This window comes from Arachis ipaensis, chromosome B2, assembly GCF_059453495.1.
Source record: "Arachis ipaensis isolate K30076 ecotype BB chromosome B2, ASM5945349v1, whole genome shotgun sequence".
Lineage (NCBI taxonomy): Eukaryota > Viridiplantae > Streptophyta > Magnoliopsida > Fabales > Fabaceae > Arachis > Arachis ipaensis.
The window spans coordinates 10601209-10628982 of NC_142437.1; the positions used below are offsets into that span (position 1 = coordinate 10601209).

The window sequence follows — 27774 nt, forward strand, 5'->3', positions numbered from 1 at the left end:
TATATATATATATATATATATATATATATATATATATATGCTTCTCCTACTACTATTAGATATAATATATATTTCAATATTTGAAAGAATTTTAAATATTTTAAAAATATTAATATTCTAGTAATTTTAATTGTTAATTTTAATTATAAAAAATATGTATAATATATATTAATTGAAATTGATGGTTAAGAATATTTAAAAAAATTTCTATAATATAAGGCATGTATTTTATATAGTGTGTATATATAATTTTTTTTGTTTACAGTATTTTTTATTTGAACTCTATTTAAAGGTGATAGTTGGCTAATAAATTACTGCACATATAAAATAAAATTTAAACATCCGATATTTATTTAAGTGGACAAGTGAACTAATTATTCGACCACTTACCAATGACTTTATGAAGATGAGTTTGGTTGATTAAAACATTTTTTCCTTTAATGTCATTTTATCTAATGGCATGTTATAATAGTAATATTTCACGTTAATTTTTTTATAACAATGTTACTTAGATATTCACAAAAGACTAATTTAATTCGAGTTTAAAATTGAGGGATTAGTTTAATCAGTTTTAAATCTTAAAAACTAATTTGATCATCGGATAAAAATTAAGAAATCAATTAACTATTATATCCATCTTAATAACACAGATTTTAGTCAAATATATATTATACCTTCTTTGATTTTGTAAAAATAAATAAGATTAATAAGAAAAAAATATCGTGGTCCTTTTGTTGACAAATTCTGAGGCAACAGAAACCTGCAGCAACCCTAATTTATTGGTAGGTTTGAAGTATCCAACTAAGTTTTAGGATCATGTTTCCAAGATAATAGTCATCATACACTTATTCATAATGTATCAATAATATGATCACAAACTATTGTACCCTCACCTTGCCTTCCCCTATTTTTCTCTGTCATGTATTTTGTAACACTTAAAAAGATTTAGTGCATTATTGAATGACTCATCATGAAAGATACTTCTCAATAAAGAAGGTAAGATTAAGATACATACATCTTCTGTTTTACATTTATTATCAAATTAAAAAATAGACTAAAGTGTCGTTTTTATCCTCAATATTTAGGGTAAATCCTATTTGTGTTCTTAACGTTTAAATCGTTCTATTTATATTCTTTATATTTATAAAAGTAATTCAATGTTATCTTACTATTAATTATACATCATGAGCTTTAGTTAGAGTTCTAAAAATCTCTTCTTAAAATTAGAATACAAATGTCTAGGATATAACCAATGATCTATTCCAAATAATAACTCATCAAAAATTGAAATTAATTCCTGCAACATTGACATAATTTACTTTTTTAGGGACATAATTGAACTTAAACACAAATAGTTGGTACAATATTAAAATCAAACACATCCAAGTGAAACCTAATTGAGAATGAATATATTCAAGTGAGAATAGTTGAAAAATATAATCTGATCTATTAGTATAATTGACGGCAGGATAACATTGAATCACTTTTATAAACATTAGAGATACAAATAGGACTATTTAAACGTTAGGCATACAAATAGGACTTACTCCAAATGTTGGGGACAAAAACAATACTTTACTTTAAAAAATATTGTATATTATGTTTAACTAACTTGACTTGATCTAGTGGTTAGTTTAGTTTATTCGTCTATTTAAATAAATATCAAGAGTTTGAATATTGTTTTGTATATATAAACCCTTAAAATAAAATTTAGATCCGCGACAAATTAGCCATCGACATATCAGATTATCGAAGAATACTGTGAGAAAAAAAAATTGTTTTAAAAAATGTGATTAAGAAACCACATTATTTAGTGCCATTACAAGAATTAGAACTCAACAACTACTACAAACCATTATTTGTAATGCACCCAAAAGGTCCAATACATACATCCAACCTACTAAAACTAATATATCAACAATGCATGCACATTAAATACCTGCTTATTAGAAATAAACAGGTCCCCAGCCAAAAAATAAAAAAGAAAAAGTTCATTTATTTTATTTATTATTATTTGTATAATTAAAAAAAAAATACTCTAAACCAAAGGATGAAGACAGAAACATATGTTTTTTAGATAACAATAATAAAATTTGAACTTAAAATCTCATGCATACTATTCAGATTTTAAACCATATCATCATTAACCAATTCTAGTAGCTTGAATATAGAATAGATAACTTTCAATCCAATCAATAATAAACTCGATACAAATTAATCGGAGTAAGATAGTTTTCCTGTCATCCTGTAGAAAAATTCTAATTGTACCAAACTAGATACAAATTAAATAGAGTAAAGTAGTCCTTCTATCATCCTCAAAGAGAATTTTAAATGAGTCTCGGAGTGGATAATCCCATTATTGGGATAATAGTATGCCCAAGATCCAATCTATCATGATTGGCTCTCGTGCAAGTGGGAGATTGTTGGGAATAAAGAGTATGACCACAATCCAATTAATCATGTGTCAAATAATTTATTATTATTATTATATTAAAATATTAATATAATAAAGTTCTTGATTAAATTTAGAGATTTATCATTGTGATAGTGATCACAATATTGAGAGATGAATCTTTTATAATTTAATCTAAATTGTTCTTGGTCATAGGATTATTAAAAAAGACATTAATAATCCGAAAAGATCAATATATATATAATGGTCTTCATTGGATGAAGATTAATAGAATAAATGAAGACAATATTGATCTTTTTTTATTATATATATATTGATCTTCATGGTATCGCCTAATCAAAGATAGCTGGAATTGTTGCATGCACAAAATAAAATTCAAACTCCTGACACTTAAACAAACGAATAAGGTGACAATTCAACCAACTCAAGTTGGTTTATTTGAGTCTCGATCTTCGGCTTAGCAAGTGTTTGGTGTTGCCTGATTGGGCTTTGGCCCTTTATTGAATTTGATATGCTTCTAAAAAATAGCAATATCCCCAGTCCCAAAAAAAAAAAAAATTAGCAATATCAGTGAATATGTAAATCACATTTTTTACTCATTTATAGAAAAAAATGAAACCTCTGACAAGAAAAAATGAAACCTATTTGATCCTTTTTTTAATAAATAAGTAATGATAAATACATGGCATTGAATTACAGTGATCGTCTAAGTTTAAAAAAAAAAATGGCTTATGCTTCCTCTATAAAAATTGCACAGAAGTCTTCACATCTTTTTAGTTTTCTCATATCCACCTGACTTTCTCCTTTATATAAACACTGAAAACCTAATGCCTTTGATGCACAGAAGATAGCTTTGAAACACTTAGCCTCAAAACAGTGAGAAGAAAGAAAAAATTTCACCTAAATTACAAAGTTGTAAGTGAGATCTACTATGAGAATTAGAGCTTCCAGAAGGTCTTGGTTGCAACTAGAATTTTATCTCTGCCATGTGATTCGGGTTCTTTATCGTATATGGTAGGCCTCCACCTCACTGCGCGAGCAATGCGAGCTACTTTGTCGATGGCTTCAGGGATATCCCTCACCACAACGGTTCCTTCTGGCCGCAATATTCGATCGATCTCCACCATCAAATCGACAAGGTTACATCTGCAATGAAGCAAATAGAGTGACCCATTATTGATAGAAACTATGATTAATAGGTTATCATTTAGCACCTTAACAGATTGAGATCTAAGGTCAACTTAAGAATATGGTTATCAAACTTAAATGTTCACCTAAAACTACTGGATCTTAAATAAACTTGGATCATTGAATTCAGCTCGTAAACTCGATTTTGGAGACCTAAATGATTTATGAGTTCACTTCCGAGCTAGATGACCTTGCAGGAAACAGACACTCTAGGCATCTCGGAACTAACAATTCAGTAAACAACACAAGTTGATCCATATTGTATTTTTTATCAAATCATTCCAGCTAGAACAATGAACATCCTATGTGTTTTAGCAAGGCAAGCCCAACAAATGTCTAACTATTCAAACTAATATAACCAAGTTGCAGAAATAGACCATCTGTTTTTACTTTCGTTTGGAATTTTAAGAATTTAAAATATGCATCCAAATTAATGATATAAAACACTTTGATTTTGGATAGGAAAAGAGATATGTACAAAGATAGGAGCATCAGACAGCAATAGCCACAAGTTAGTTGAGGCAGTTATTAGTCGAAAATTTAAATCACATTACACTGTTCCCTAGAATGCATCATCACAACTGGGAAACAACAGATGAAACAAGAGGCTATGACGACCGTACCTTCTTTTGCCAGAAGCTGGATCTTTTGTAAGTGACTCAATGCCAGCCACATGGATCAGATCATAAGTTCGAGGATACGTTGAGAAAGGTTCGCACCTGAGAACAATAACAAAACGTCTCAGATCTAAAACAATAACCCGTTGAAAACTGCAATACATGTTAATGGTAATGAAAATTTTTGCCGGAAAGAAGGGTCCTAATTAAAGAAACAAAACAAGTTGTATAGATGTACTTGAGTTATTTTTCAGACGAATAATAATAATTATCATTAAGACATTTACTAGGAAAGGTTTGCAGGTTTGCCACACTATAGAAGACAAAATATTGAACTCCAAAGGCTCTTTCCCATATCCCCTTAAGGCTATGTTTGGTTGGAAGAAAAGAAATAGAGAGAAAGGCAATAGAAAGGACAGAAAGGAAGGGAAAGAAATTGAGTGGATTTTTATTTTTTTTAAATGTGTTTGGATAGAAGGAAAATAAGAAGGATAGAAATGTTATAAAAAGATAATCTTACCCTTGTATTATAAAATATATTGAAAAAAGTGAAGGGTTAATATTGGAAGTATAAAGAGAAAATAATTTTTTTCTCCCTTTTCTTTCCAACATTGGAGAGACCATTCCTTTTCCTTCCTCTCTAATTTCCCTCCTCAACCAAACAATGGAAAATAATCATTTTCCTTCCCATTTTCTTTCCTCCCTTTTCTTTCCTTCCATTTTCCCTTCAAACAAACATAGCCTAAGTGAAAATACATGAAATTCTGAGCATAGAACTTACCAATCATGATAGACTCCTATAAGACCTCTGTCAAAGACCACGTCGAGAGTGGATGGCTTGCGGGCTGGTACTACATTCATAACCCACACAGGATCAGATTTTAGTGCTGCCGCGAAACCCCCAAACAATGCATTCATGTCCATCACATTTCGTATGGCTGGAGTTCCCAACTTAATGTTCAGAGAATGTTTATAGTAAGCAACCCTCCTCACCCACCGTTTAGTGTCAGCCTCATAGACATCAGCACCATTCTTCAGGAGTGTCGACCGAGGAGGTATAGCCGTTAACCTCTCTGGCCACTTGGGAATCGTCCCAATAGCATATTCTCCTTTGACCAAAGGTGGCTTAGTGACACATTTCTTTAATTTGAAGTACCTGCAAAACAAAATTGTCTTAGTTATGTGATCCCAAAAAATAAATAAATAAATAAGAAAGGTCTATCAACAAATTACGGTGATAACAGTATGTGACTGCTTCTATTATTGGTTCCACGTAATAAAAGAAATGTGCAACAAGCGTGACGGATGGATAGTTTATACAAATATCAATATCAAACAAGATAGAAAGAGAAGCAACAATGGTAAGAAGAAAAATTAACTCAAACAAGCAATAGTCCCATTGGAAATTACCAAGCATAACTTGGGTCATCTGAATCATCACATAACTCAAGTCCAAATTCATTTTGGTTCGGGAAACACAAATCCCCTGTTGGCTTTTTCCAGATAACAGTGTTGCCATCTACAGCAATAAGTTCATAGCATAACGCTCTTGCCACAGCCTGAAGATCAGACCATTCTTTATCTTGTTTAGGCCACTGAACCGGGGGACCTGAGATGACTACATATCCACCAGGGCGAAGCAATCTGTCTACTTCAATGAAGTAAGTTGCATCTGCAATATAGATTTTGTGCATTCCGGCATGAACCAATATTTACAACGATGAACGCTATACAAGGTTCAATGTCAATAATGAACTTACTGTAGGCTGTAAAAGGGATCAAACACCGAGAACAGTGAACTAAGTCAAACCCAAATGCGGGAAATGGGAGTCTGCGAGTACCAAGCATGGCAACTAGAGCTGGTACTCCTCTTTCAACCGCAAATTGTATCTGTGATTTATGGGAATCTCTTGGAGCAAAAGACATGGTTAAAATGTTTTGAGATAGTAAATATCCTCCAAAACTGGCAACCTGCAAAACATGAGATATATTTGCAGGTTATAAAGTAGTATAATCTACCAGTGTCGAGGGAGAAACAAGAAAATAGCTCGTACCCCACAACCCATATCAAGAGCGGTCCTCAAGGTGCCACCACTTATTGGAATGTATTGACCAAGTTTTTCAATATATTGCTCTGCCCCATCTGGAAACATCGTGCCACCTCCAGGGAATATAAAATGCGGTCCTTCGAGCTTCATCCATCCCTGATGACCTTTCCTCTCAGCAATCTTGTTGTGTGGCATGTTGTCATGCCATATCTGTACAGTTTATATTACCACAGTTAGATGGCAGAATCGCAAGTACAAATAACATCATAAAATATAGTATAAAATAATGTTGAAGTACCTCATCAAATAAAAGATGAGAAAAAAATATAAGGTTGATAAAGAAAACACAAATAAAGCTGTCATTTTCTCTTCATAGATAAAATATATTAAAGTAGGCTATTTTACGGATTTCGGATAGCTGAGAGAGGGACCTTAATCTGGAGGAGGCCTCTCACTTATTCGGCTATTGTACTAAAAATCTAATGGCTGTGAAGTGCAAACTGACAATTGATGATTAAATTGAGATTAAACAACTAACAGACCAGACCAACCTCACTCGACAGTATAATGAAACCAAATTTGTTATTTCAATCACCAAAGTCACATTTCCTCCAATATTTTCACAGTTAAAACCAAGAAAATCTTACATGCTTCTAGAGCACGAAATTCCTCATGCTTTTCGCCGTCTACTGCATGACAATTCAGCTTTGCAAATCTTTATCCCCTTAACCATCCATTACAATCACTTTGTTTATCAAGCGATAAACTAAACCTAAGCATGAGAAACCTCTATTCCTCTCAAAACATTGCACCATCCAAACTAATCACTTAATTACAACTATAGCACTACTTATTGGAGTCTACAACAAAAATTATGGCCATCAAGACAGAAAATTGCGGTCATATCACTGACATTTTCCCCACAACTTTCAACAATTAATATTATTCAATATCCAAACAACATGAACTAAACAAAATTCCTGAGACCATGCAAGTTTTTCTTCTAAGTAATCATGCAACCTTTAATATGTATATACCTTATGCAAGCTCTCAGGCCACTGCACCGGAATCCGGTACCCGGTAGGCGGTGGAACAAGGCAGAGTGGAGTGTCCTCCGGCGGCGGGCAATGCCTCTCTCTATAGTAATTCATTTCCCTGCTCAGCTGACTGTTGAGCCTGGGATCCTCACATGGCATGTGGTCCACCATGTCGGCAGGGCACACCTCCACGCTCATTTGTTGCCCCAATTCAATCGCCGCCACGAGTCGGTGGCGCTGTCGCGGATCGGAGCCGGACCGAAGCAGCGTCTGCCGGCCGGAAGCGGCAAGTGAGTCACCTAGAGGGGTGAAGACGAGCACAAAGAAGAGGAATACGAGGCCGAAGAACGCCGCGGAGACAAGGTCAAGGATCCGCCATTGGCGCGTGGAGCTCACGCGCTTTGAAGCTGGGAGGTTTGCGTGACCCATCTTAAACTGAGTCGGATCTGGTCAAATGATCATCTGGGTTTTGCGTTTCGATGCTGTTTGGAGGTAAAAATCGGTGCTTTTATGGTTTCTAAGAAGTAATGATATTTGACTAGTTTTTCTTTTCTGTGTGGCGAGAGGTTGAAGAAGGTTGAATTGAAGATGAAGGAGTTTTGGGGGTTTTTATGAGTTAGTGGGGGAATTTGTTTACGCATGTAAACACCATTTCCTCAGTGCGGAAGACTCTGAGTCAGTGTGTTTTCCACACGGATGTGATGGGAGGAAGTGGATTATTCTATTTTTGGGAGGATGATGGACCATTTTAGTTTCGTAGCTAGATCCTGTTTCGAGAAAAATAAGATTTTATTATAGGTTTACCTTGCTTTTTCATAATTTTATCAAATTTTTATTATTTAAAATTTTATAATTAAATTTTAAAAAATGCTAAGAGGCAAGTAATTTTTGTGATTTGTAACCATTAAATAGTCATTAATGATGGTTTTAATGGTGTGAGATTGGTGTGAGATTTTATCCAAAAGCTCACTTTTCTTTGTTGGTTACATGCTGGCCAGAATTTAACAAAGTTATTGCCCCTACACTTTTTCTTAAATTTTTATACTTGATTCTAAGGAAAATCTATTTACGACTATTTTTCTTTAAATTTACAAATGAAACTACATATTTTAAACTAAACAACGCTACACATTACTTTTTAGGACATTTATTCACGTGATTTTAAGTTTAGTAGTAATATTATTCATTAATGAAACAAAGTATGCTGCATAACATGTTTTTTTTTTTAAAATAAATGAAATTAATTATTTACTTAATTAATATATTTTAAAATTTTTACCGTTTTAAATATTTAAATACAATTTTACTGGTACAGAGAGTGAAATCAATAATTATATAGATTCCGCTGTTACTGGCAGCAAAATCCAAGAAAAAAAGAACACGCGCAATTCATATAATCCTTGATTTCGCTCTTTGTGCCAGCAATATCATGTTTAAACGATTAAAATGGCAAAATCTAAAAATCTATTTAATTGAGTAAATAATTACTTTCGTTTATTTAAATGAAAAAAAAACTGCATTAACATTGAGCAGGATTAATTAATTGAACAAACGGAGAAAGATTGATTTAGTTTGAAGTAGGCTGTGGTGTGTGGAAACAACGAATGAGATGATCTCTTAAGAGTTAAGACTTGGATAAAGGCCTAAATGCTATTGGAATTGGAACAGAATGTGCTTCACAGCTAGTTCCTCAATTTTATAATGTCAGTTATCAAAAGTCACAAAGCACTCTGACTCTGGAGAATCTAATCTATTTCTAGAAGTATAATATAATCCAAGTTTAACAATTTTATTTTATTTTATTTTCAAATCAAAACTCAGATGTGGTATCCTTGTTACAAAACTAGATTTGATGAACAAAAGGAGGTGATTCAGCATATTGAGAATGATTTCCATCAAAGACGAAGTTGCTTTACATAATGGTAAGGTTAAAAAAGAGAAGTGAAGTTCTATCTGAACATGACAGTAAATGTAAGGCAGTTTTCTTCAGTATAGAACCTTGCTCCATTATAGTTGACCGATGCCCACCATATTCTATAATATAAAAATGAAAATGAATTAACAAATCCATAATCAAAGTTTCCTTAATTGCCTAACATTGTAGTCATGCTTAACAAGATTTGATCTCAGCAACATGGACCGAACATCACGATCAAACTCCCTTCCAGTCTCAAGAACTCTCTGAAAGGTAGCATTCCTTTGATCTGCATGCCGTGCATACAAGATTTTGTTGTGTGAATCGATTCGAGCCTGCAAGAGTTTTTGGCATGAAGTAATAAGATTAATATTTTCCCAATTATAAACAAAACCTGGTTGAACACAAATCTAGGAAAACAAGACAACTAAAGTATTTCAAACCAGACCTGTATTTGATTATCGGTAATCAACGCCTCAAGTTCTTTCTGAAGTTCAGCAACTGTTGTCTTGAATGCGTTAGCCATCATGCTCAAATCAACAGAAACAAATGGAAGTGTATACTGGATCAGGGCCTTGTGACGAATTTGATCGTAAAGTGTCTCGACATGGTCATGCAAATGAATGTCAAGCAAAAGATTTGCTTTGAGGTTCCCCAAGTATTCCAAACATGAGGCATAGTGACTGCAAAATGAGTAAAGAAATCACCATTCAGACACAAGCACAAAAAGATATAAAGGAGAGTAATTACGCCATTAATCAATTATCCCAAAAAGTTTTCTCCCCACAAAAATCGATTCAATTCTTTATTAATTCATGTCAATTCTCCATGAAGGCATTCCAACCCAATTATTATAAACTCTGGTAATTTTTCTAGATGAGCAGTGCAAATTCATCCAACTGAAACCCTTCATATTTCTAATAATATCAATCAGAAAAGTGACATAGACCAATCAATCTCATATTGAGAGAGAGAGAGAGAGAGAGAGAGAGAGAGAGAAACTTACCTTGAGTAAAAATCATTTATAAGTTCCCTTACTTCGGGCACTAACTCCAAGAAATTCCGGAAGTTGAGATTGTCTATAACTTTGCTCTGCAAATTATAAGAAAATGAAGTAATAAAATCACAATGACAATATAATCAACGTCTCCCAATGGTCATATAGAAGAATCATCATAACAATATAATGAGTACTTTACCTTTAACTCTGTCCGATCAAATGTTGCAAGTGCACAAAGTCCTCCATAGGTTGCAACATCTTGAGGTGCAATTACTTCACTATAGTGACTCCCTAATTCTGGATTTGTTTCTAAAAACTGCATTAAACAATAAGTGGTTGCCAAAGTTATAAGCAACAAAACTAATAGGCTATCATTCATCAACCAACAGATGAAAAACGAAAAAGACTTAACACTCTAATTCCCAACCAGTAACTAAAGACGCAATGGTCTAGAGTGCTCTAAGCACATCATGGAACCAACCTTTCGAGCAGCAAGCTTGTACTTTTTGGCTTCTAGGTTTGCCAATCCTGCAGCGCAACGAAGCTTCGCTATAGTTATTGGGTCAAGAGCATCCGGTGCTTGTTCTGCTTTGTTAACATAGCTTGTAACATGAGTGAATTGACCCATCTCAATGCTGACTAGAATCACACTCATACACATATGAACGATGTGCTTCGAAGTAGTGCAATAATCCCGAGTACGGACATAACTTTTGAACGCATCCCCCAATTGACCATGAGCATAGTAGAAGTCTCCAAAATCATTGTATCCCATTCTTATGCTTTCTTTGATCAAGTTTGTCTGCAAAAAAGAAAGACAAGTTAAAGGAAGAAATAGGAAAAGGCAGGCCAATGACAACAACGGCCGAATTACTTGAACTAATCAACTACATCTTAGCACCAAAAATAGAAAAGCTAACTTATCATATAAGAAAAGCAAACCAATGTGGTCAATTAACATATAGTATTCAAATCAGTTTATAATTCAAAAGGTCAATGGGATAGTATTCCAATTCGGCTTCTAATCAAAACCGTAGTTTAGAAAAAAGTAATTCGTAGAAAAACATGACCAAGGTGACAGTGGGGGAAATGAGTAATCCAAGTGGAAATGTGGAATACAGAGTCTTTCTTAAGGCAACATGATTTCATTGATTGAGAATCAAAGGGAAAACTTATTGCAACAAAACTATGATTACCTAACGAATGTGATAAACTGTGCCTGAGATTATAAGCAATGAACACTAAACGTTAAACTTATATATACTAACAAATATAACTAAAACTATTAGCTAATTCATAACCAACTCAAAAAACCCAAACAAATCTCTAATTTAAATTATATATTATTCCTCTACCGCAAAAAAAGTGGATCACATCTTCAAAAGCAAAATGTAAATCCCTAGAAACACAATGAATAAAGCGCTGCAAAGAGAAATAATTCATTCATACCCTATACGCATTGAGCTCGTTATCGAGCTTCTCCTTCTTCTGCTCGGCCCTATGATCCACCGCGTCGCACCACGCCGAATCGAGCTCGTAGCTGGGCCCTAACCTCCCATTAATCTTCTGCGCCACCTCCCTCATCAGCTGCGTGTTCTCTCCCTTCTTGATCTCGTCGTACGCCATTCGCAGCGCCTCAAGATTCATCGAAGGATTACCGACCTTCTCGTCGGAGGAGTGGTCAGCGATGAAGAGTAGCCGCATGATCTTCGTCCGGCCAGAGTAGAGGCTCGCGTACGCCTCGATGTCAAGATGGTCACCGCTGATAATCGGCCGCCGGCTTCGCTGCTCGTCCCCGCCGTTGGCGCCGACTTCGTCGGTGATCGGAGCGAAGGTTTCATCGTCGGCGTCCATGTTCGCCTAGGGTTTTCTCTGTGTGTATGTGGGGAGGTTTTTTTTGGTCAGTATGTGGGAAGGGTTTTGTTTCGGTGTGGTCTGGTTCACTGGGTGCAGTGGTCCGATGCTTCTTAGTGTTTGAATAAACAACTTAATTAAATTTTCAGGCCTGCTACATATACAAGCCTTTTTGACTTACAAGTTATACAAATTGTCCAAGCCCAACAAAAAATGACGCGCACCCACACTCTCCACACATGAACGTGAAAACCACGCGCGTTACTCAACCGTTTCACTTTTCCAAAGCGCGCTCATAATGAAAAATTCTTCCTCTTCTTCCTCGATTAATACACAAATCCTCGAGATTCAAGTGACTTTCAACACACAAAAAAGCTCTGAAGAAACCGTTCAAGTCATCGCAAAAAGTACAAAAAATCAAGAAGAAAATATTCAAATCTCCATCAAAAAACACCAAACAGAACGAACAAACATCATTCAAGGTACTGTTTCATTTTTTTTTTGGATTTTTCACATTTCTGTTTCTGATTTAGAAATCGAAGTACTATATCGTGGTATTTTTCTCTCTGTTTCACTGTTCTTGGTTTAGATCTTATATTACTTTTCTAATGAAACTCTTCAAGTCGTTTACGCTATTTTTCGTAGTTGTAGTGAAATGATATTTGGGTGTATAGATATAAACTCTGTTTTGTAAATGTTTGGATGCCTTTTAAGTAGGTTTGTATAGACTTAAACTGTGTATGGAGCATTTCTGGGTGTATATGTCAGTATGGAATGTGACTGGTGCTTTTAGTGGCATTTTAAACTAAAATATCATTATGAACTCGTTTAATTTATGATTTTACTTGTTTGGTTGAGTTGAATATGATTTTGAACTCATTTAATTTTGTTTAATTGAAAAAAACAAAATGTGTATAGGACTGGATTTGGGTGTTTGTGGCTGGTATTTGGGTGCACGTGACTGATTTTTGGGTGTATGGCTCTGGTATTTGGGTGCATTTTTTTTATCTATTGACAGTATTTCTTTTTCCTTGCAGTAAAAATGACGACCAAAAACCAAGGTGAAAAAAAATACAACGTAAGTGAATGTATATATATCTTAGAATAAGTCAATTTTTCCTAATACAAATATAGATTATTTAAATAACTCTAATTTTGCTTTGTTTACAGCAAACCAAAGACTTGAAGTGTGCTACCAAACTACTGAGCAAAAAATTTGAAAAGATGAGTGAACCGAAGAAAGTGATGGTTCATGAATTAGGATTTGGGGGACTCGTGCACATCCCGCCGATGAATGTGCCTCACAAACTTTTAAAGGTGTTGGCTAACTCCTTTAAATTAGGGAAAAACACACTGGAAACCAGCTATGGTTCCTGTAAGGTTACATCCAAAACAATAGGGCACGCCCTTGACCTCAATGCGTCAGGTAACTGATTACAGAAAAATTGTATAGTTCCATTCTTTGTAATATATGAGTGATATTTGGGTGCACATGATTGATATTTGGGTGCATGTGAGTGATATTTGAGTTCATATGAATCATATTTGCATGCATTTCAAGTAATAAATTGTTTTCTTTTTTGTAGGAGATCTATTTCCTGATAAAGTGAGTTATAAGAATCTCTTTGAAGAGAACGAGCTCATTTTTAGAAAGTTTCAGGGCAACACTCTGAAGCAGCTGACTAATGAGATGATGAGTATCAATGTTGAAAGTGAACAAGATCGGCTGATGTTTAAAAGAATTTTCATCCTCTATATTCAGATGGCATTCTTGTTGCCAAGTATAATAACCAAAGTATCTCCCGTGCACATAGCTCCAATTTTTGAGATAGAGAAAATAACAGAGGGCAACTGGGAAGCCCGTGTGCTAAATTTCATCATTAAAGGCATAACGAATTACCGTCTAAAAAAAAATCAATCGATGGGTGCCTTTATGCCTTGATGATAATCTATTTTCATCTCGCAAAAAACAAGGAGAAGAAAGGAGAGAAAAAAGCTGCAGTGCCCTGGGTTAGCAACTGGAACAGAGAGCAGCTAGTTTCAAGAATTAGAGCAGAGATAGATGACCATATGGTAAGCAAACATAATACATTCTTTAATTTGTGTATATTTTATTTATGCAGAAGCTGTAAACTAACATTTCTACTCTTTCAGGGCATCGTCAAAATGGCGGAAATAAAAAAGAAATTGAAAGAAATGAAAGAAAAAGAAAAGAAAGAAGAAAAGAAAAAAAACCAAGTTCTTCCTCTGAGAATGATTCGCCAGAGACTGATGTTGATGTTTCCTCTGAGTCTGAGTCGGAAAAAGACTCAGAAGAACCTACAAGGAAACAACCCAAAAGGGGACCAAAAAGTAAGTAATTATTTTTGGGTGCATTTTGTCCATTTTAAGGTGTTTTTCCCTAATAATTGTTTGCTATTCAGAATGGAATCCAGAAAGAGGAAGCAAATTTTAGAGGATTCCAATTCAAAGAGCATAAGTGAATCCACTAATGAGTAAGATTCTGAAATTATCATCACTTTCTTTTCTGTTTCTATCAAAATTTAATGTATTAACACAAGGTTTCTCATTTAATTTCAGGAGTGAAGAATCCTTACCAGTTAAAAAACAAAAAACAAGCAAAAAAATTCATACTTCCGCCAAAAGTGTGAACTGCCTTCGACGGTATCTCATAATCAATATTGTTGTATTTGTCTGATTCATAATATTTTGATTTTCAGGACGCAACCCAGAAAAAGAAAGCACGTAATCGAGGATTCGTCTTCAGAAGAAGAAAATCATTCCTACGATGGGTAAGATACTTTCTAAACCTATCTTAAACTCTATAATCAAAACTATATTTTGTTAACATGTACTTTTGAATGTACTGTCAGAACTAAAATTGGAACTGAAACAATATAAGGATTTTTAAGACAACATCAATAAGGGTATGTTAAAATTGGGTGCATATTACATTTTTAAGGTGTTTTGGTAGCTGGTTATTTATCTTCGGTTAATTGATAGAATTTTGATATCCTGAATAGTATTATTTACTGAATGATATTTGTTCTATACTTAGAATGCCGGAGGTGAGCGTAGCAACCGAGACTGATCCTTTGTTTCAAGGACAAACGGAGCAGAGCAGTGTAAACAAACCTTCGGATTCCATGTAATTTCTTTCTTATACCATTTTCTAAATTCTCTTTTTACCATATTCTTCTAATTCTGTATATATTTTTTTTAGAACAAAGATCCCTTTAACGTTTTATTCAAGAAAAAAAGGCAGGAAAAAAAATAAAAATCTGCAACTACGTAAGTTCTCAAAAAAAAAAAAAGCATTTCGGGATGCAGTTGGTCATTATTTTGGTGTATCGTTATCTTATTTGGGTGTATTTCAGATTTAGTCGGGAAGAAGAATCGTTGAGTGACCCTGCTCAACAACAGATCATCGTTTTTCGACTATCCTCTCAACCGCTTGATATGTAAGTTTTATAACGAAATTTTAACCTCTAATCTATTTTAAAAGGGTTTTCTTAACATTTTATTTTTGTCTTGTTTAGAGTTCTAATTCAACTATACCTGCCTTCATCCCAGACAACATCAGAAAGTCCTGTCCCACCATTTGAACCATCCCCACCAACAGAGAGGTGAGCAAAATTATTCGGGTGCATTTCGTTATTGTTTGGGTATATTGTTATCTTATTTGGGTATATATCCTGAAATTTGAGCTGTAACTGATATTTTTATAATCTGATTCATTTTCTCTAATCCCACAACACTCCAGAACCACAAAAAGTTGATGAAAGCGCACCAACAATGCCACCAGCTCCATCTAAAATGTAAGTTCATCAAAGTATAAATTTATTTTCAATATCATTCTTTTATTCTTATTGTTATAGTACGATATATGTCATCAAGCAGGGATCCAGCCCCTGAAGCGAGTGCTGTTGCACTATTGATGATGGCCAGGACAGCGTCCTATGTACCTAAAGAATTACCATTGCCATCATTTAGCCTTGGCCTGACTGATTCAAGCCAAGAAGAAACACAGACCCAAGAGGGGGTTGCGCAAGCAGAAGCTCAGGTGGTAAAAAGTCCAGAAACTACAATATTAATAGAAGAATTAGATGTGCTAGTGGAAAAGATTGCAAAGAGTGGAGAAAAGAAAACACCAGATTTTCCAGAAGGTAAAACTCTGCCAACTGAAAAGCAAACCGTGGGCCAGACTTTTGACAAATTTGAAACTCCTGTGAGGAGAAATTTAATGTCGGCCGAAATGAAAGAAAAATGCTACCTCTGGACGACACGTATCAGGACATACGCGAACGACAGTACTGATGAGTATGATTCAATTTGCACACTGAACGCCCAACAACCGTTGGTGCTGTCAAGAGTCCACTTTGCATCCTTAAAAGATACTTCATATATTGAAGTTGACGTAAGATTAGATCAAGATTAATGATTATGTTATGAAATATGACTGCAATATTGATTGATGTAATTAATTTGGCTGTTTTGTTTTTTTAGATTGTGACTGCCATGTGCCTGATCCTCAACCAACAGAATATTAAAAGATTCGAGGAAGAAATCTACTGCCTCCCACCTAATATTGTGGTAAGGTGTAATGTATTAAAATTTGGGTGCATTTTGTTATCTTTTGGGTGCATTTTGCTATCTTTTGGGTGCCTTTTGTTATCTTTGCGTGCATTAAAAGATTTCTTTGGGTGTTTCACTAATGCTGCAGAACATGGCCATTGGAAATCATCCAAATGGGGAGTTCTTACAGCCGAAATCTAAAAAGCCATTTAATGTAGAAGACTACCCAATGTTTATACCATTTTTGGACCGGAAAAAATTAGCATCACATCCATATGTAAGTTTTCATTTCTAAAACTTCTTATCACAATTCTTTGGTTATCTATGAATTAAACTAAAACACTGTTCAATGTGGAGATGTTTCAGATTTTTGCACTTGTTTGCTATTCAAATCATTGGTGGATATGGTGGCTGATGTAAGAAAGAAAAAATTTTATTTACTTGACCCCTATCACAAGACGTGTCCCTCCAAAGATAGAATGAAGCTAAATAAATTTATTGTAAGTTGGTTATGGTTTATGCGTTTTCAAATTATTATAAACTGTCTATACTGTATTCAAAAGCTGTAAATTACAGGTACATAGAATATAAAGGAAAACAACACCAAACAAACTAATATAACCCGTATACACCCAAATATAACCCCTATAATCCAAATATATACCCTAAACCCTAAACCCTAAATCATAAAACCCTAAACCCTAAAACCCTAAACCCTAAATCATAAACCCTAAACCCTAATTATGTACCCAAATATAACCCCCTACTAACCCAAATATATACCCTAAACCCTAAATCCTAAACCCTAATTATGCACCCAAATATAACCCGTATACACCCAAATATAACCCCTATAATCCAAATATATACGCTAAAACCCTAAACCCTAAACCTTAATTATGCACCCAAATATAACCCCCTACTAACCCAAATATATACTATAAACCCTAAACCCTAAAACCATAAAATCCTAAACCCTAAACCCTAAACCCTATACCCTATATCTGAACCTGAACCTTCATTATGCAACCAAATATAACCCGTATAAACCCAAATATATACCCTAAATACTTAAGCCCCTAAACCCTAAAACCGTAAATCCTAAACCCCTAAATGCTAAAATCTAAACCATAAATCCTAAAATCCTAGACCCTAAAATCCTAAACCCTAAACCCCTAAATGCTAAAACCTAAACTATAAACCCTAAAAGTCTAGACCCTAAACCCTAAACCATAAACCCTAAACCATAAACCCTAAAACCTAAACCCTAAACACTAAACCCTAAACCCTAAATCTTAAACCATAAAAACTAAACAAAACAATAATTTTTAACATAAAAAGCAGCATCTGAAAATATATAAATGTAAAATGTCAAACACAAGAAAATTCAGAAATACACCTAAAAAACTGAGCTTTACACCCATATTCTGTAACTATACACCCAAAAAATTATCCCCTGCTGCTGGTTCCCTGAAATGATAATTCATAACATATCCTTGATATTGGCTGGAATTTGGATGCACCACAGATGAGGCATCAAAGAGGTTTAACTGGAAATAATAATCTCACATATTAGCAAAAACTATTAACAAAAAATATTAAACTCAATCACCACATATTTAAAGAACATCACTTTTACCTCGTTTAGAGCTTTCGTTTTCTTCTTCTTTTAGGCATTTGCAATCTGTTTGTCCAACTTTGAACCTAGCCTATTTTTTGGACGTCCTCTTGTTCGAACCCTTGGAGGGCTTTGAAGCTCGTTAACGGATTCCAAGTTAGCATCTTCGTGAGATAACGAACATGTCCCCTTCCTTTTGGCTTTCAGTTCTTCCATCTCAACCATGACAATATCGTATGCACGGTGCAGAATGGCAGTCAGGTCCTCCATTTCTGATGCAAATTCGTAAATATTTTGCAAACAAAACACCAATTCGTCAAACCGCTTGCTCCTTGGCTCCAACAGTGGCTTGTCGTGGTTGCTCTTGATGTGTGTGTGTCGCCTATTTACCTTTTTACTCCATCGTTCCAATATATATCTCGGTGACACTTGGGTTACTCGTTTAAAGCTTAAAACGCTTAGTGCGTGACGGCACAATATCCCTCTTGACTCGAATAATAAGCATTGACATTTCACTTGGGCTGCTACTGAGTCGTAAGTAACCACAAACTTGTTCAATATCGAGCTGGAAAATTGTTCTCCAACTTCGTATACTGAATAGCCTAGAGCGGAGTTCGTTAATCTTGTGATGCAATTTGCCTTCCCTCTGAATTGTGCTTGGACTTCCCTAAACTTTTGGTGAGTGTACACATGTTGAAACTAAGCTTCAATGGAGGATTTTGTTGCACACGGTATCACCGTATGAAAATCTGCAGCATTCGATTCTCTCTCTGCTTGCTCCCTGCTTCCGAGGCAATGATCGTATTGTTTGACAAATTGAATAAGCGAGTTGTTCCGGGTAATAAACTTGTTAAAAAATGAATGCATGCTCTCACTCCTTTGTGTGCTTCTCATCCCATCCCAGAAATGGTGATCTATATAAATTGGAACCCATATATGACGGTCTTCATAAAGATCTGCAAAATACACCCAAATCAGACTACAATGCACCCAAAAAAAATGCAATTTGCACCTCTGCTGCAGATTTTAAGAAACATTACCTGAAAGCCTCTTGTTGTCGACAAGACCATACTTCAGCAGAAAATCATTCCAATTCCTATCAAATGAATCTTTGTTATGAGAGTTCCAAACAACTTGGCTCATTTCTTGTTCGATATCTGCATGTCCCTTATACCCGTTTAATTTGCTAAGAATCTTCTTCGTGATGTGCCAAAGGAAGTTATATATTCGCGCGTTGATTGATTAAAAAATCTGTTAAGCAGGCGCGTGAAACATACGTCCAAAGAGAAGCGTGTTTTAGGGATAAGAGGTATTGAGGACTTGTAACACTTGTAAAGGAAAAAGACTTGTATGTGGAGATTTTTTATTAAATGTTTTGGAGTATTTATCCATTTTGGTCCTTAAAAAATTTAGACACTTTAGTTTCTAATTGAGTACTTATTTGGACGTCATTATCTTGATAAAAAAAAAGATTTATTTTTTTAGTATGTTTAACAAATTTCTAGTAGTAAAAATAAAAACACTAAAAAATAAAAAAAAAATCTTTTTTTGATAAGCCGTAATTTACATCTTTTTTTAAAGATTTTTTTTCTTAAAAAAAAAGATATTTTTTATATAATAAATAAATAAAAAAGTACTTTTAAATTATTATACCCAAACATATAATTGATAGATAAATTTTTTTTTTACATGAGATACCTAAATATAAAATTACTTTTACTTTTCCATAAGATCTCCTAAAAAAAGATAACTCGACAAAAGATCTTTTTTTAGAAACTCACCCAAACAAGCCCTAAAATTAATTACTCGATTGGTTTTTAACAATTAATTTCGTCAGTCACTTAGGTCCTTGACTCCGTCAATTCTAACGGAAGACAAAATGGTCCCTAACAACTCTAACAGGGAACAAAATGATCCCTCACAATTCTAACAGGGGACAAAATGATCTCTAACCTCTTTGTTCGAAAATGACACTATTCTTCCCCAATTTTCATTATATTTCGCATAACCTTAACATTCACACTCTTCTTCTTCACCTTCACAGTCTTCTTTTCCATCTTTTCCTTCCTCCTCTTCAGCTCTAAAATCAAGCTATGGTGTAACTACCACGTATGTCGCACCTACATCAACAAATCATAGACCACACACTTCTTAAATCTCTGTGGCTGGTATACCCACCTCCTCTGCATTTCACCCACCAGAAGCATCCACCTCCACATTCTCAATAACAGCATCACCTCCAACCCCGATAACGTTCACCACATCCTCAAGATCAAGTTTCACAACTACCCCAAAGGCACGTCTGTCTTCACTCTCTAGCAAGCAATATAGATTGTTGGAAATTAGGACATCATGACAAGATTCTCTTTCGACATCATATGTAAATTCTCATTCAAAATGGATGACAAACAGTTTCGACCTTGTATCCAAGCTATCAGCGTCGTTTCCGAACAGAGGAGGTCAGGAACCATTTTGTCCCCTGTTAGAGTTTTCAGGGACTATTTTGTCCTCCGTTAGAGTTGACGGAGCAAAGGACCTAAGTGACTGACGGAGTTAATTGTTAGGGACTAATCGAGTAATTAATTTTAGTTGAGAACTAAAATGTTTGGTTCGAAATTCTTTAAAGACCAAAATGGATAAATACTCAATTTTTTGAAAAAAGACAAATAGATTTTTATAGGGGTGTTCACAGGTATCGAGTATTTGATTTCCTGTCCGAACCCAAATTGAACTAATGCTGTTTTGTGTTAATTGGTCCGAGTAATAATTCTGAAAGTGCAGAGAATTCGAACCAACTCGTAAACCCAAATCTTTATTAATTAAATTAAAAAATATATAAATTTAATATATATATATATATATATATATATATATATATATATATAATATAATATAATATAATATAATATAATATAATATAATATAACCTTTATTAATCAAATTAAAATATTGGCTTATTTATTAATTTTACATGTTTATTATATTTATCAAAATTTTAAAATAAAATTTTTATTTTTTTATGAATTTTTATTTTATCGGGTATTCAATTATCTGAACCGAATTAATTCATTCTTTATCAGTTTGATTTGGTTTAGATACACACACAAAAAAAATGTAAATTCAAACCAATTACAATACAATTAGTTCAATTCTAATTTAACCCTAAATCCGAACCAAGCCAACACGTGAACACTCCTAAATTTCTAGCCTTTTAAATTTTTGATAAATACATCCTTAACGAAATTTAAATAAATTTTTTTTTTTGACTTTTACAAACAGAGGACAATTTCATCCTTCTGTCCATTTGCTCTCACAAATAAATAGAATTGACTGATGTGATTGTAATGTTGTCCAGGTATCCATTACAATGCTATGCTAGAAGAAGACTAAAGTTTGCAGAAAAAGTCCCAAACATGAAAATAACATCGTCGTGAATATTAGCCCTAATGAGATTTAAATTGGATTGTATAAAGCAGTGTATGCAGTAGTTTATCATAGTTGTTCATGGTGGTGTTACTTATATTAATGGCCAATAATGAAAGCTCATTAAGCACGAGATAAAGTGGAGGTGAAGGTGGCAGACGACAAGAACGCTCGATTGGAAATGCGACTCCATGTTCGATGCAAGTTAGAGATGAGAAAGATGGTTTTGCCTCAATATTTCTGTTGGGTGTATACCATATTTTACATGTCAAAGATAAACACTAACCCAAACAAGCTTGCAATTTTTCATGTATATGGATAAAGTTGATAGTGTTTTTTACCAACATATTTTCGTTATGTCCGAATCGGTTTAGGTGAAATAACTACATTGTAAATTCTTTGTGTGGGTTGATGACTACATTGAAAGAATATTTTACTCGAGAAAAATATTTTGGGAAGAAAGAATTAGAGAACAGGATGACTAATCTAGAACAAAGAATAGTTTACTTAGAGAACCAAAAAATAGTAACTTCTGCGTCATAGTTATAACTTTGATTGTTGTAGTTGTTGGTGTTTGTTTGTTTTGGAGGGAAGAAAACTCTTATTTTCGTGAAAAGGTTAGGGCATCTATAATAATTTCTCATTTTCAAAAGGGTTTTTAATAAGAATTTACAAACTTCGAAACGACGTCATTTTCATGATTAGAGACTTTTTTGTTCTGCAAATTTTAGCCTCTTTTCAGCATGACATCATAACGAATACCTGGACAATATTACAACCACGTTAGGGATTTAAATTTTGTCAAGAATGTATTTGTCAAAACTTTAAAAAGTTAGGCACTTATTTGTCATTTTTTCTAAATTCTTTTAAAAGAAGAGATTAAAATATAAAAACTTATATTAAAAATAGTTTATAAATAAATTATTTTATATTTATTTTTTTAGTCACAAAAGTATTTTTTTAAGATAGATAACTTCATTTATTACCATTGATTTTATAATTTTTATGAAATATGTGTCCCACTATCTTAATTTAAGAATGATTAACTCTTCATTTTACCAACTTTCTTATTTTAGAAAATCTTGATCCCTAAAAAAGAGTAGTACCATAAGTAAATAAACTCAAAGATTAAAAAGAATAACATTTCAGAATCTAAAGATTGTGAGGGTGTTGGACTTCAGTACATAGCTTTAGTGTAGAGGAGGCTACAATATCCACCAAGAATGGTTCTCCCTTAAAAAACAGTCTATTTCTCCTCTTTCAGATGAGCCAACAAATGATTGCCATTAAATTGTATAGCACTAGTGTAGTTTCTCTATTCTAGGAGCCATGCTTCCTCGCATTCCAGTAGCGTAAGAAAGAGTTGTTGTGGTCGTCTCTAGTTGCTCAAGGTAAGTCACATTTATCCCATACTTCCTTCGGTTTCTCGCACAAGAAAATACAGTGGCTGAATGTTTTTTGGTGTTGATTGTATCTCTTGCATGTTGAAGGGATCATTGGTTGTTTCCGAGAATAGGATAGGACAAGACACTAAGAATAGGATAGGATAAGACACTGATGAACAAAAACACAAAATTTTGTGTTCTTGTATTCTATTTGGTGATAAACTAAAACAAATTATGAAAATTCAATTTATTCTCATTTTTTTTCATTTAAAAAATTTGAGATAAAAAATATAATAATAAAAAATATAATTATAAAAAATTAATAAAAATAATGAAAAAAATAAAAAAATAAATTGTGTCTCTTATTAGTGTTTCCGTGTCCTTTCTATCAGGATAGACACAAAATATATTAATACAGTGTCTCTGAACACATTGTCTCTATTTATGTCTGTCAAACACAATTTTATGTCTCAGTGTTCTGTCTCTGTAAACAAACGCAACCCGGTGGTTTAAGGTCAATATCGTTGGGAGTCTTTCATGAAATCCTCTCCAAAGGAAGATTTTGATCTTCATTTGAATCTCCATTTTCCAAATATGCTTCCACAATGCAGTTCCTCATAATCTCTGTGCAAAAATCCAGCGGTGGGTGAGGAAAGCTATATGCAGTTTGATATCCAGTGCATACCTCATATGAGCCACTTCTATTGAGAGTCTATGTAAGTTTATCTTCTCTTCCATTTATTCTTGTATCTAGTATCTTCTATGTGATCTCTATTGTGAAAGCGTTGCTAATAAGTACTTGGTTCCATTCACCATTTGGTAAAATTAAATCTCTGACATATATAAATGGTACATTTTACAGATTAATCACTGTAAATTGAAGGATGGAATACGAGTATGGGAATTAAGGTCAGGGGGTTACCAATGATTTTAATGCAACCTCCCTCACTAACTCATCACAACATTCCCTTCTCAATAACCTTGTAACCCTCTAAAATACTACACCAGTCCCAAGAAGGTACAGTTCTTATTTCAGCATTCATTATATTGCCATAGCAAAAATATTTATCTTTAAGAACTCTAGACAGTTGGGATTGTGCTGAGTAGCAATTTTCTAGCACAGTTTGGCTAGAAGAGCTAGGTTCTGAGCACCCAAGTCTTTGAAACCTAGCCCCCTTTTAATTTCGGTCTAGTCATGGTATCTCAGATGATCAAAGGCATCTTACTTTTTGAATCTTTCTGTTGCCACCAAAATTGAGAGATGATACTATGAATCTAATGAGTATGTCTGGAAATTAGAAGTAAGAGAGAAAATAAATCGAAATAGTCTCTCCAATCGCCTTTATTAGAATATGTCTGCCTGCTGAAGAAAGAAGTCTTTTCTTTCAACTCTGAATGTGTCTAAATATCTTCTTCTTAATTTCTCCAAAAGTCGCCCTTTTTTACGTCTATACTAAATGAAGATAGTCCCAAGTATTTGTCTTGTGCTACTATTTGCCCAATATATTGAGTTTATTTTTCAAGAGAGTCTGAGTAGTTGGGGATATTATTGCTAAAGAAAAGAACAGATTTATGTAAATTAACTTTCTGACCACTCACGCCTTCATATGTAGCTAGTAAATTAAGAATGTTCTCATAACTGTCCTATGAGATCTTACAGAAAAGAATAAAATCATCTGTAAGAATAAATAATTAATGGTAGGACACCTTTAATTGATTTAGATTCTTTTAATGAGACTGTTTTATTCTGTCTTATTTGATAAAAAGGATAAATCTTTTATACAAAAGAAATGTAAGATGATAGAGAATTTTTTTTTCAAATATCTCCATTTTGTTTGAAAAAGGCAAAAAGTTGAACTTCAACAATAATAGAGTAAAAAACTATAATTACTACTTTTTTTTGTGTGATTGATCCACCTTGAATCAAACCCTAATTTCTCTCACATAAATCATAAAAATTAAAAAGTGAAATGTTTATTTAAACAAGAAATTTTTTTTATTATAAAAGAAGTCAATTTTTTAATTTTATCATAGTTATTTTAATTAATTTTTTAAAAAATTATAAATTAATCTTAAAATTATAAATTATTTTTTTAAAAATTATAAATTAATCAAGTTTTTTTTCTATTATAAAATATAAAAAAAATCATGTTATTTTTTAGGATCTAATTTTTTTTGTTGTGTTTTCATAAAATTTGCACAAAATTCACCTATCACATTGACTAAACTTATTTATTTACGTAAAATTTGTTTATGAATTCATCAAACTTGTTTACGTTCTAATACGATTTGAATTGTATTAGTATATTTTTATTTTTTAATCAATTTAATTTTATTTAAATAATTAGAATTTTAAATTATAAAATTTGTATTAGTTTGTAATTTAAAATTTAAATAGATATAATTTAAATTAATGATTTATAAAATTTTATGTATTCGTATTATTGTACTCATATGATTAATTATATTTATTCGATTTAAAAAAAAATAACGGTTGTTAATTTTTTTATTTAAATACATTCATATTATTTTCAAATTAAAAGAATATACTTATTTAAAATAATATGAGTACGTTTATTTAAATTTAAAAAATTTTAAAATAATAAGAATATGTTTATTTAAAATATTAAAATTTTAAATTTTAAATAAACCTACTTATATTAGTTTTAAATTTTATTTAAAATAATAAGAGTACATTTATTTAAAAACTTTTAATTTAAAAATAATATAAGTGCATTTATTTGGTAGTTAAAAATTAACAACTGTTATTTTTTTTTTAAAAAATTGAATCAATATAATTAATAATATGAGTACAATAATACGAATACATACAATTTTATAAATCATTAATTTAAATTATATTTATTTAAATTTTAAATTATAAACTAATACAAATTTTATAATTAAAATTTTAATTATTTAAATAAAATTAAATTGATTAAAAAATAAAAATATACTAATACAATTCAAATCGTATTAAAACGTAAACAAATTTGCTGAGTCCATAAACAAACTTTACCTAAATAAATAAGTTTAGTCAATGTGATAGGTGAATTTTGTGCAAACTTTATGAAAATACAATAAAAAAAATTAAATCCTAAAAAATAACATAATTTTTTTTAGAATTAAATTTTTTTATATTTTATAATAGAAATAAATAATCTAATTAACATTGAGCTGGTCCAATATACTAGATAATTTTATTTTTTAGGATTTTTTAATTATAATGTTGGTTAAAACAAATTATATAGTAAACAATTAACTACAATTTTTCAATTTAAATTAGTCAATTTATTTTTAAAATAAAATACGGTAAAAAATCTAATATTATAGCTATATCAATTAGTTTTTTAATTAAATCATTTATATAAAATAAACCGATTTTTTTAAACCAAATAGTAATACGTGTCATCCATAAAAAAAACTTCGTGTCTTTAGACTTTTTTTAGCATGATTCGGCACAGAATCCTAAGCGGATTTTGCAGGTTTTATTTTAGTTTGATTTAGTGTGCTAATTTAATTTAATTGCAAAGTGGCGCGTGCATATATAACTATAAAGTGCAAAATCTTAAGTATTTGTAGGTTTTTTCTAGCATGATCCGATCCAAAATCTGAAGCTTAGGTTTTGCAGGCTTTATTTTAGTTAGATTTAGCGTGCTAATTTAATTTAATTGCAAAGTGGCGCATGCATAACTGTAAAGTGCAAAATTTTAAGCAGATTTTAAAAGCTTTATTTTAGTTAGATTTAGCATGCTAATTTAATTTAATTGCAAAATAGCGCGCATAATTGTAAAGTGTAAACACACATAATAGCTGAAATATTTGTTGGTTCTTAAATGTATTGAAATAGAAATACAAATTATATCTAAATATGTTTAAGAAATAATTTCTTTCTTATAGAAGTGGTATAAATAGTTAAAGGTGGGGTAAAGTACTCACAACACTTCATAGTTTATTCCTCTTTGAGATGGCAACTCCGTCGCAAAACGATGTTGCTTACTTCATGCAAATGACCGGCGCACCCGAGTCCCTTGCACTCCAAAGGATAGAGGTAATTTCTTTTTTCTGTCATTATAATTATGATATTTTTCTTTTTTTCGTTTAACAACTTTGATTGATGCTATTAGGAATCGGGAGGAAACGTGAATGAAGCTGTTAATGCTCATTTCCGACAATATAATAATAGTACGTATTTATGATTTTTTTTATAAAATATATTTTTTTGTTTTTGAAATTTATCAAAAATTTTAAAAATATTCTTAAATTTTATTCTATTTTTTTATTTGCATTAAATATATTATTGGCAGTTAAATTTTCAAAAATTTTATAATTAATCTAATAAAAATATATGACAATTATCTCTAGTTTTTTTTGGTGACTCACTATCTCTAGTTTATTTGTTGATAATTATTTTTATAAAATTATTGCTGAATTTATCTTAAATTTTTTAAAAAATTAGCTACAGAAACATATTTAATGTAAATAAAAAATTTGTGAAATAAAATTAAAACAAAATAAAATTTAAATATATTTTTAAAACTTTTAACAAATTTCAAGAACAAAAATATATATTTTACTCTTAATTTTTTCTTTTTAAAGAATAGTTTGTTTCAAAATTTATTGTTATTTTAAAGAATAAATTTCGAAATATTACTCTCATGTTTATCTAATATTTTATTTTTTTGTGAATAATAATTCTTG

The 27774-nt window shown here is 32.3% G+C and overlaps 3 protein-coding genes across 5 annotated transcripts; 1 reads left to right on the top strand and 2 right to left on the bottom strand.

Annotated features, from left to right (window-relative positions):
• Positions 1 to 3048: 3048 nt before the first annotated feature.
• QUA3 (S-adenosyl-L-methionine-dependent methyltransferases superfamily protein) lies at positions 3049 to 8078 on the bottom strand. Its single transcript, XM_016327334.3, has 7 exons — positions 7304 to 8078; positions 6273 to 6476; positions 5979 to 6189; positions 5629 to 5890; positions 5000 to 5374; positions 4225 to 4320; positions 3049 to 3559 (listed from the first exon to the last, which is right to left on the bottom strand). The coding sequence occupies exons 1-7, from the start codon at positions 7730 to 7732 to the stop codon at positions 3352 to 3354; spliced, it is 1785 nt and encodes a 594-aa protein (XP_016182820.1). The 5' UTR covers positions 7733 to 8078; the 3' UTR covers positions 3049 to 3351.
• Positions 8079 to 9151: 1073 nt separating this feature from the next.
• LOC107624864 (COP9 signalosome complex subunit 1) lies at positions 9152 to 12202 on the bottom strand. The gene is made up of 6 exons (XM_016327335.3): positions 11668 to 12202; positions 10700 to 11020; positions 10418 to 10534; positions 10225 to 10310; positions 9667 to 9901; positions 9152 to 9553 (listed from the first exon to the last, which is right to left on the bottom strand). The coding sequence occupies exons 1-6, from the start codon at positions 12070 to 12072 to the stop codon at positions 9377 to 9379; spliced, it is 1341 nt and encodes a 446-aa protein (XP_016182821.1). The 5' UTR covers positions 12073 to 12202; the 3' UTR covers positions 9152 to 9376.
• LOC110268698 (uncharacterized) lies at positions 12151 to 22032 on the top strand. 3 transcript variants are annotated; one of them, XM_088504794.1, is made up of 17 exons: positions 12151 to 12554; positions 13110 to 13150; positions 13243 to 13498; positions 13659 to 14145; positions 14227 to 14424; positions 14496 to 14567; positions 14653 to 14717; positions 14793 to 14864; positions 15131 to 15220; positions 15450 to 15533; positions 15612 to 15698; positions 15836 to 15890; positions 15973 to 16489; positions 16579 to 16665; positions 16796 to 16924; positions 17014 to 17147; positions 21621 to 22032. In XM_088504794.1, exons 12-16 carry the CDS (start codon positions 15868 to 15870, stop codon positions 17065 to 17067), a joined length of 810 nt encoding a protein of 269 aa, XP_088360920.1. In that variant the 5' UTR covers positions 12151 to 12554; positions 13110 to 13150; positions 13243 to 13498; positions 13659 to 14145; positions 14227 to 14424; positions 14496 to 14567; positions 14653 to 14717; positions 14793 to 14864; positions 15131 to 15220; positions 15450 to 15533; positions 15612 to 15698; positions 15836 to 15867; the 3' UTR covers positions 17068 to 17147; positions 21621 to 22032. The 3 variants fall into 3 exon arrangements, with proteins under 3 accessions (XP_088360920.1, XP_088360918.1, XP_088360919.1); XM_088504792.1 differs by lacking the exons at positions 15836 to 15890; positions 15973 to 16489; positions 16579 to 16665; ... (1 more) ...; positions 17014 to 17147; positions 21621 to 22032 and having other exon boundaries at positions 15612 to 15697; XM_088504793.1 differs by lacking the exons at positions 15131 to 15220; positions 15450 to 15533; positions 15612 to 15698; ... (4 more) ...; positions 17014 to 17147; positions 21621 to 22032 and adding an exon at positions 14946 to 14989.
• The last annotated feature ends 5742 nt before the right edge of the window (positions 22033 to 27774 follow it).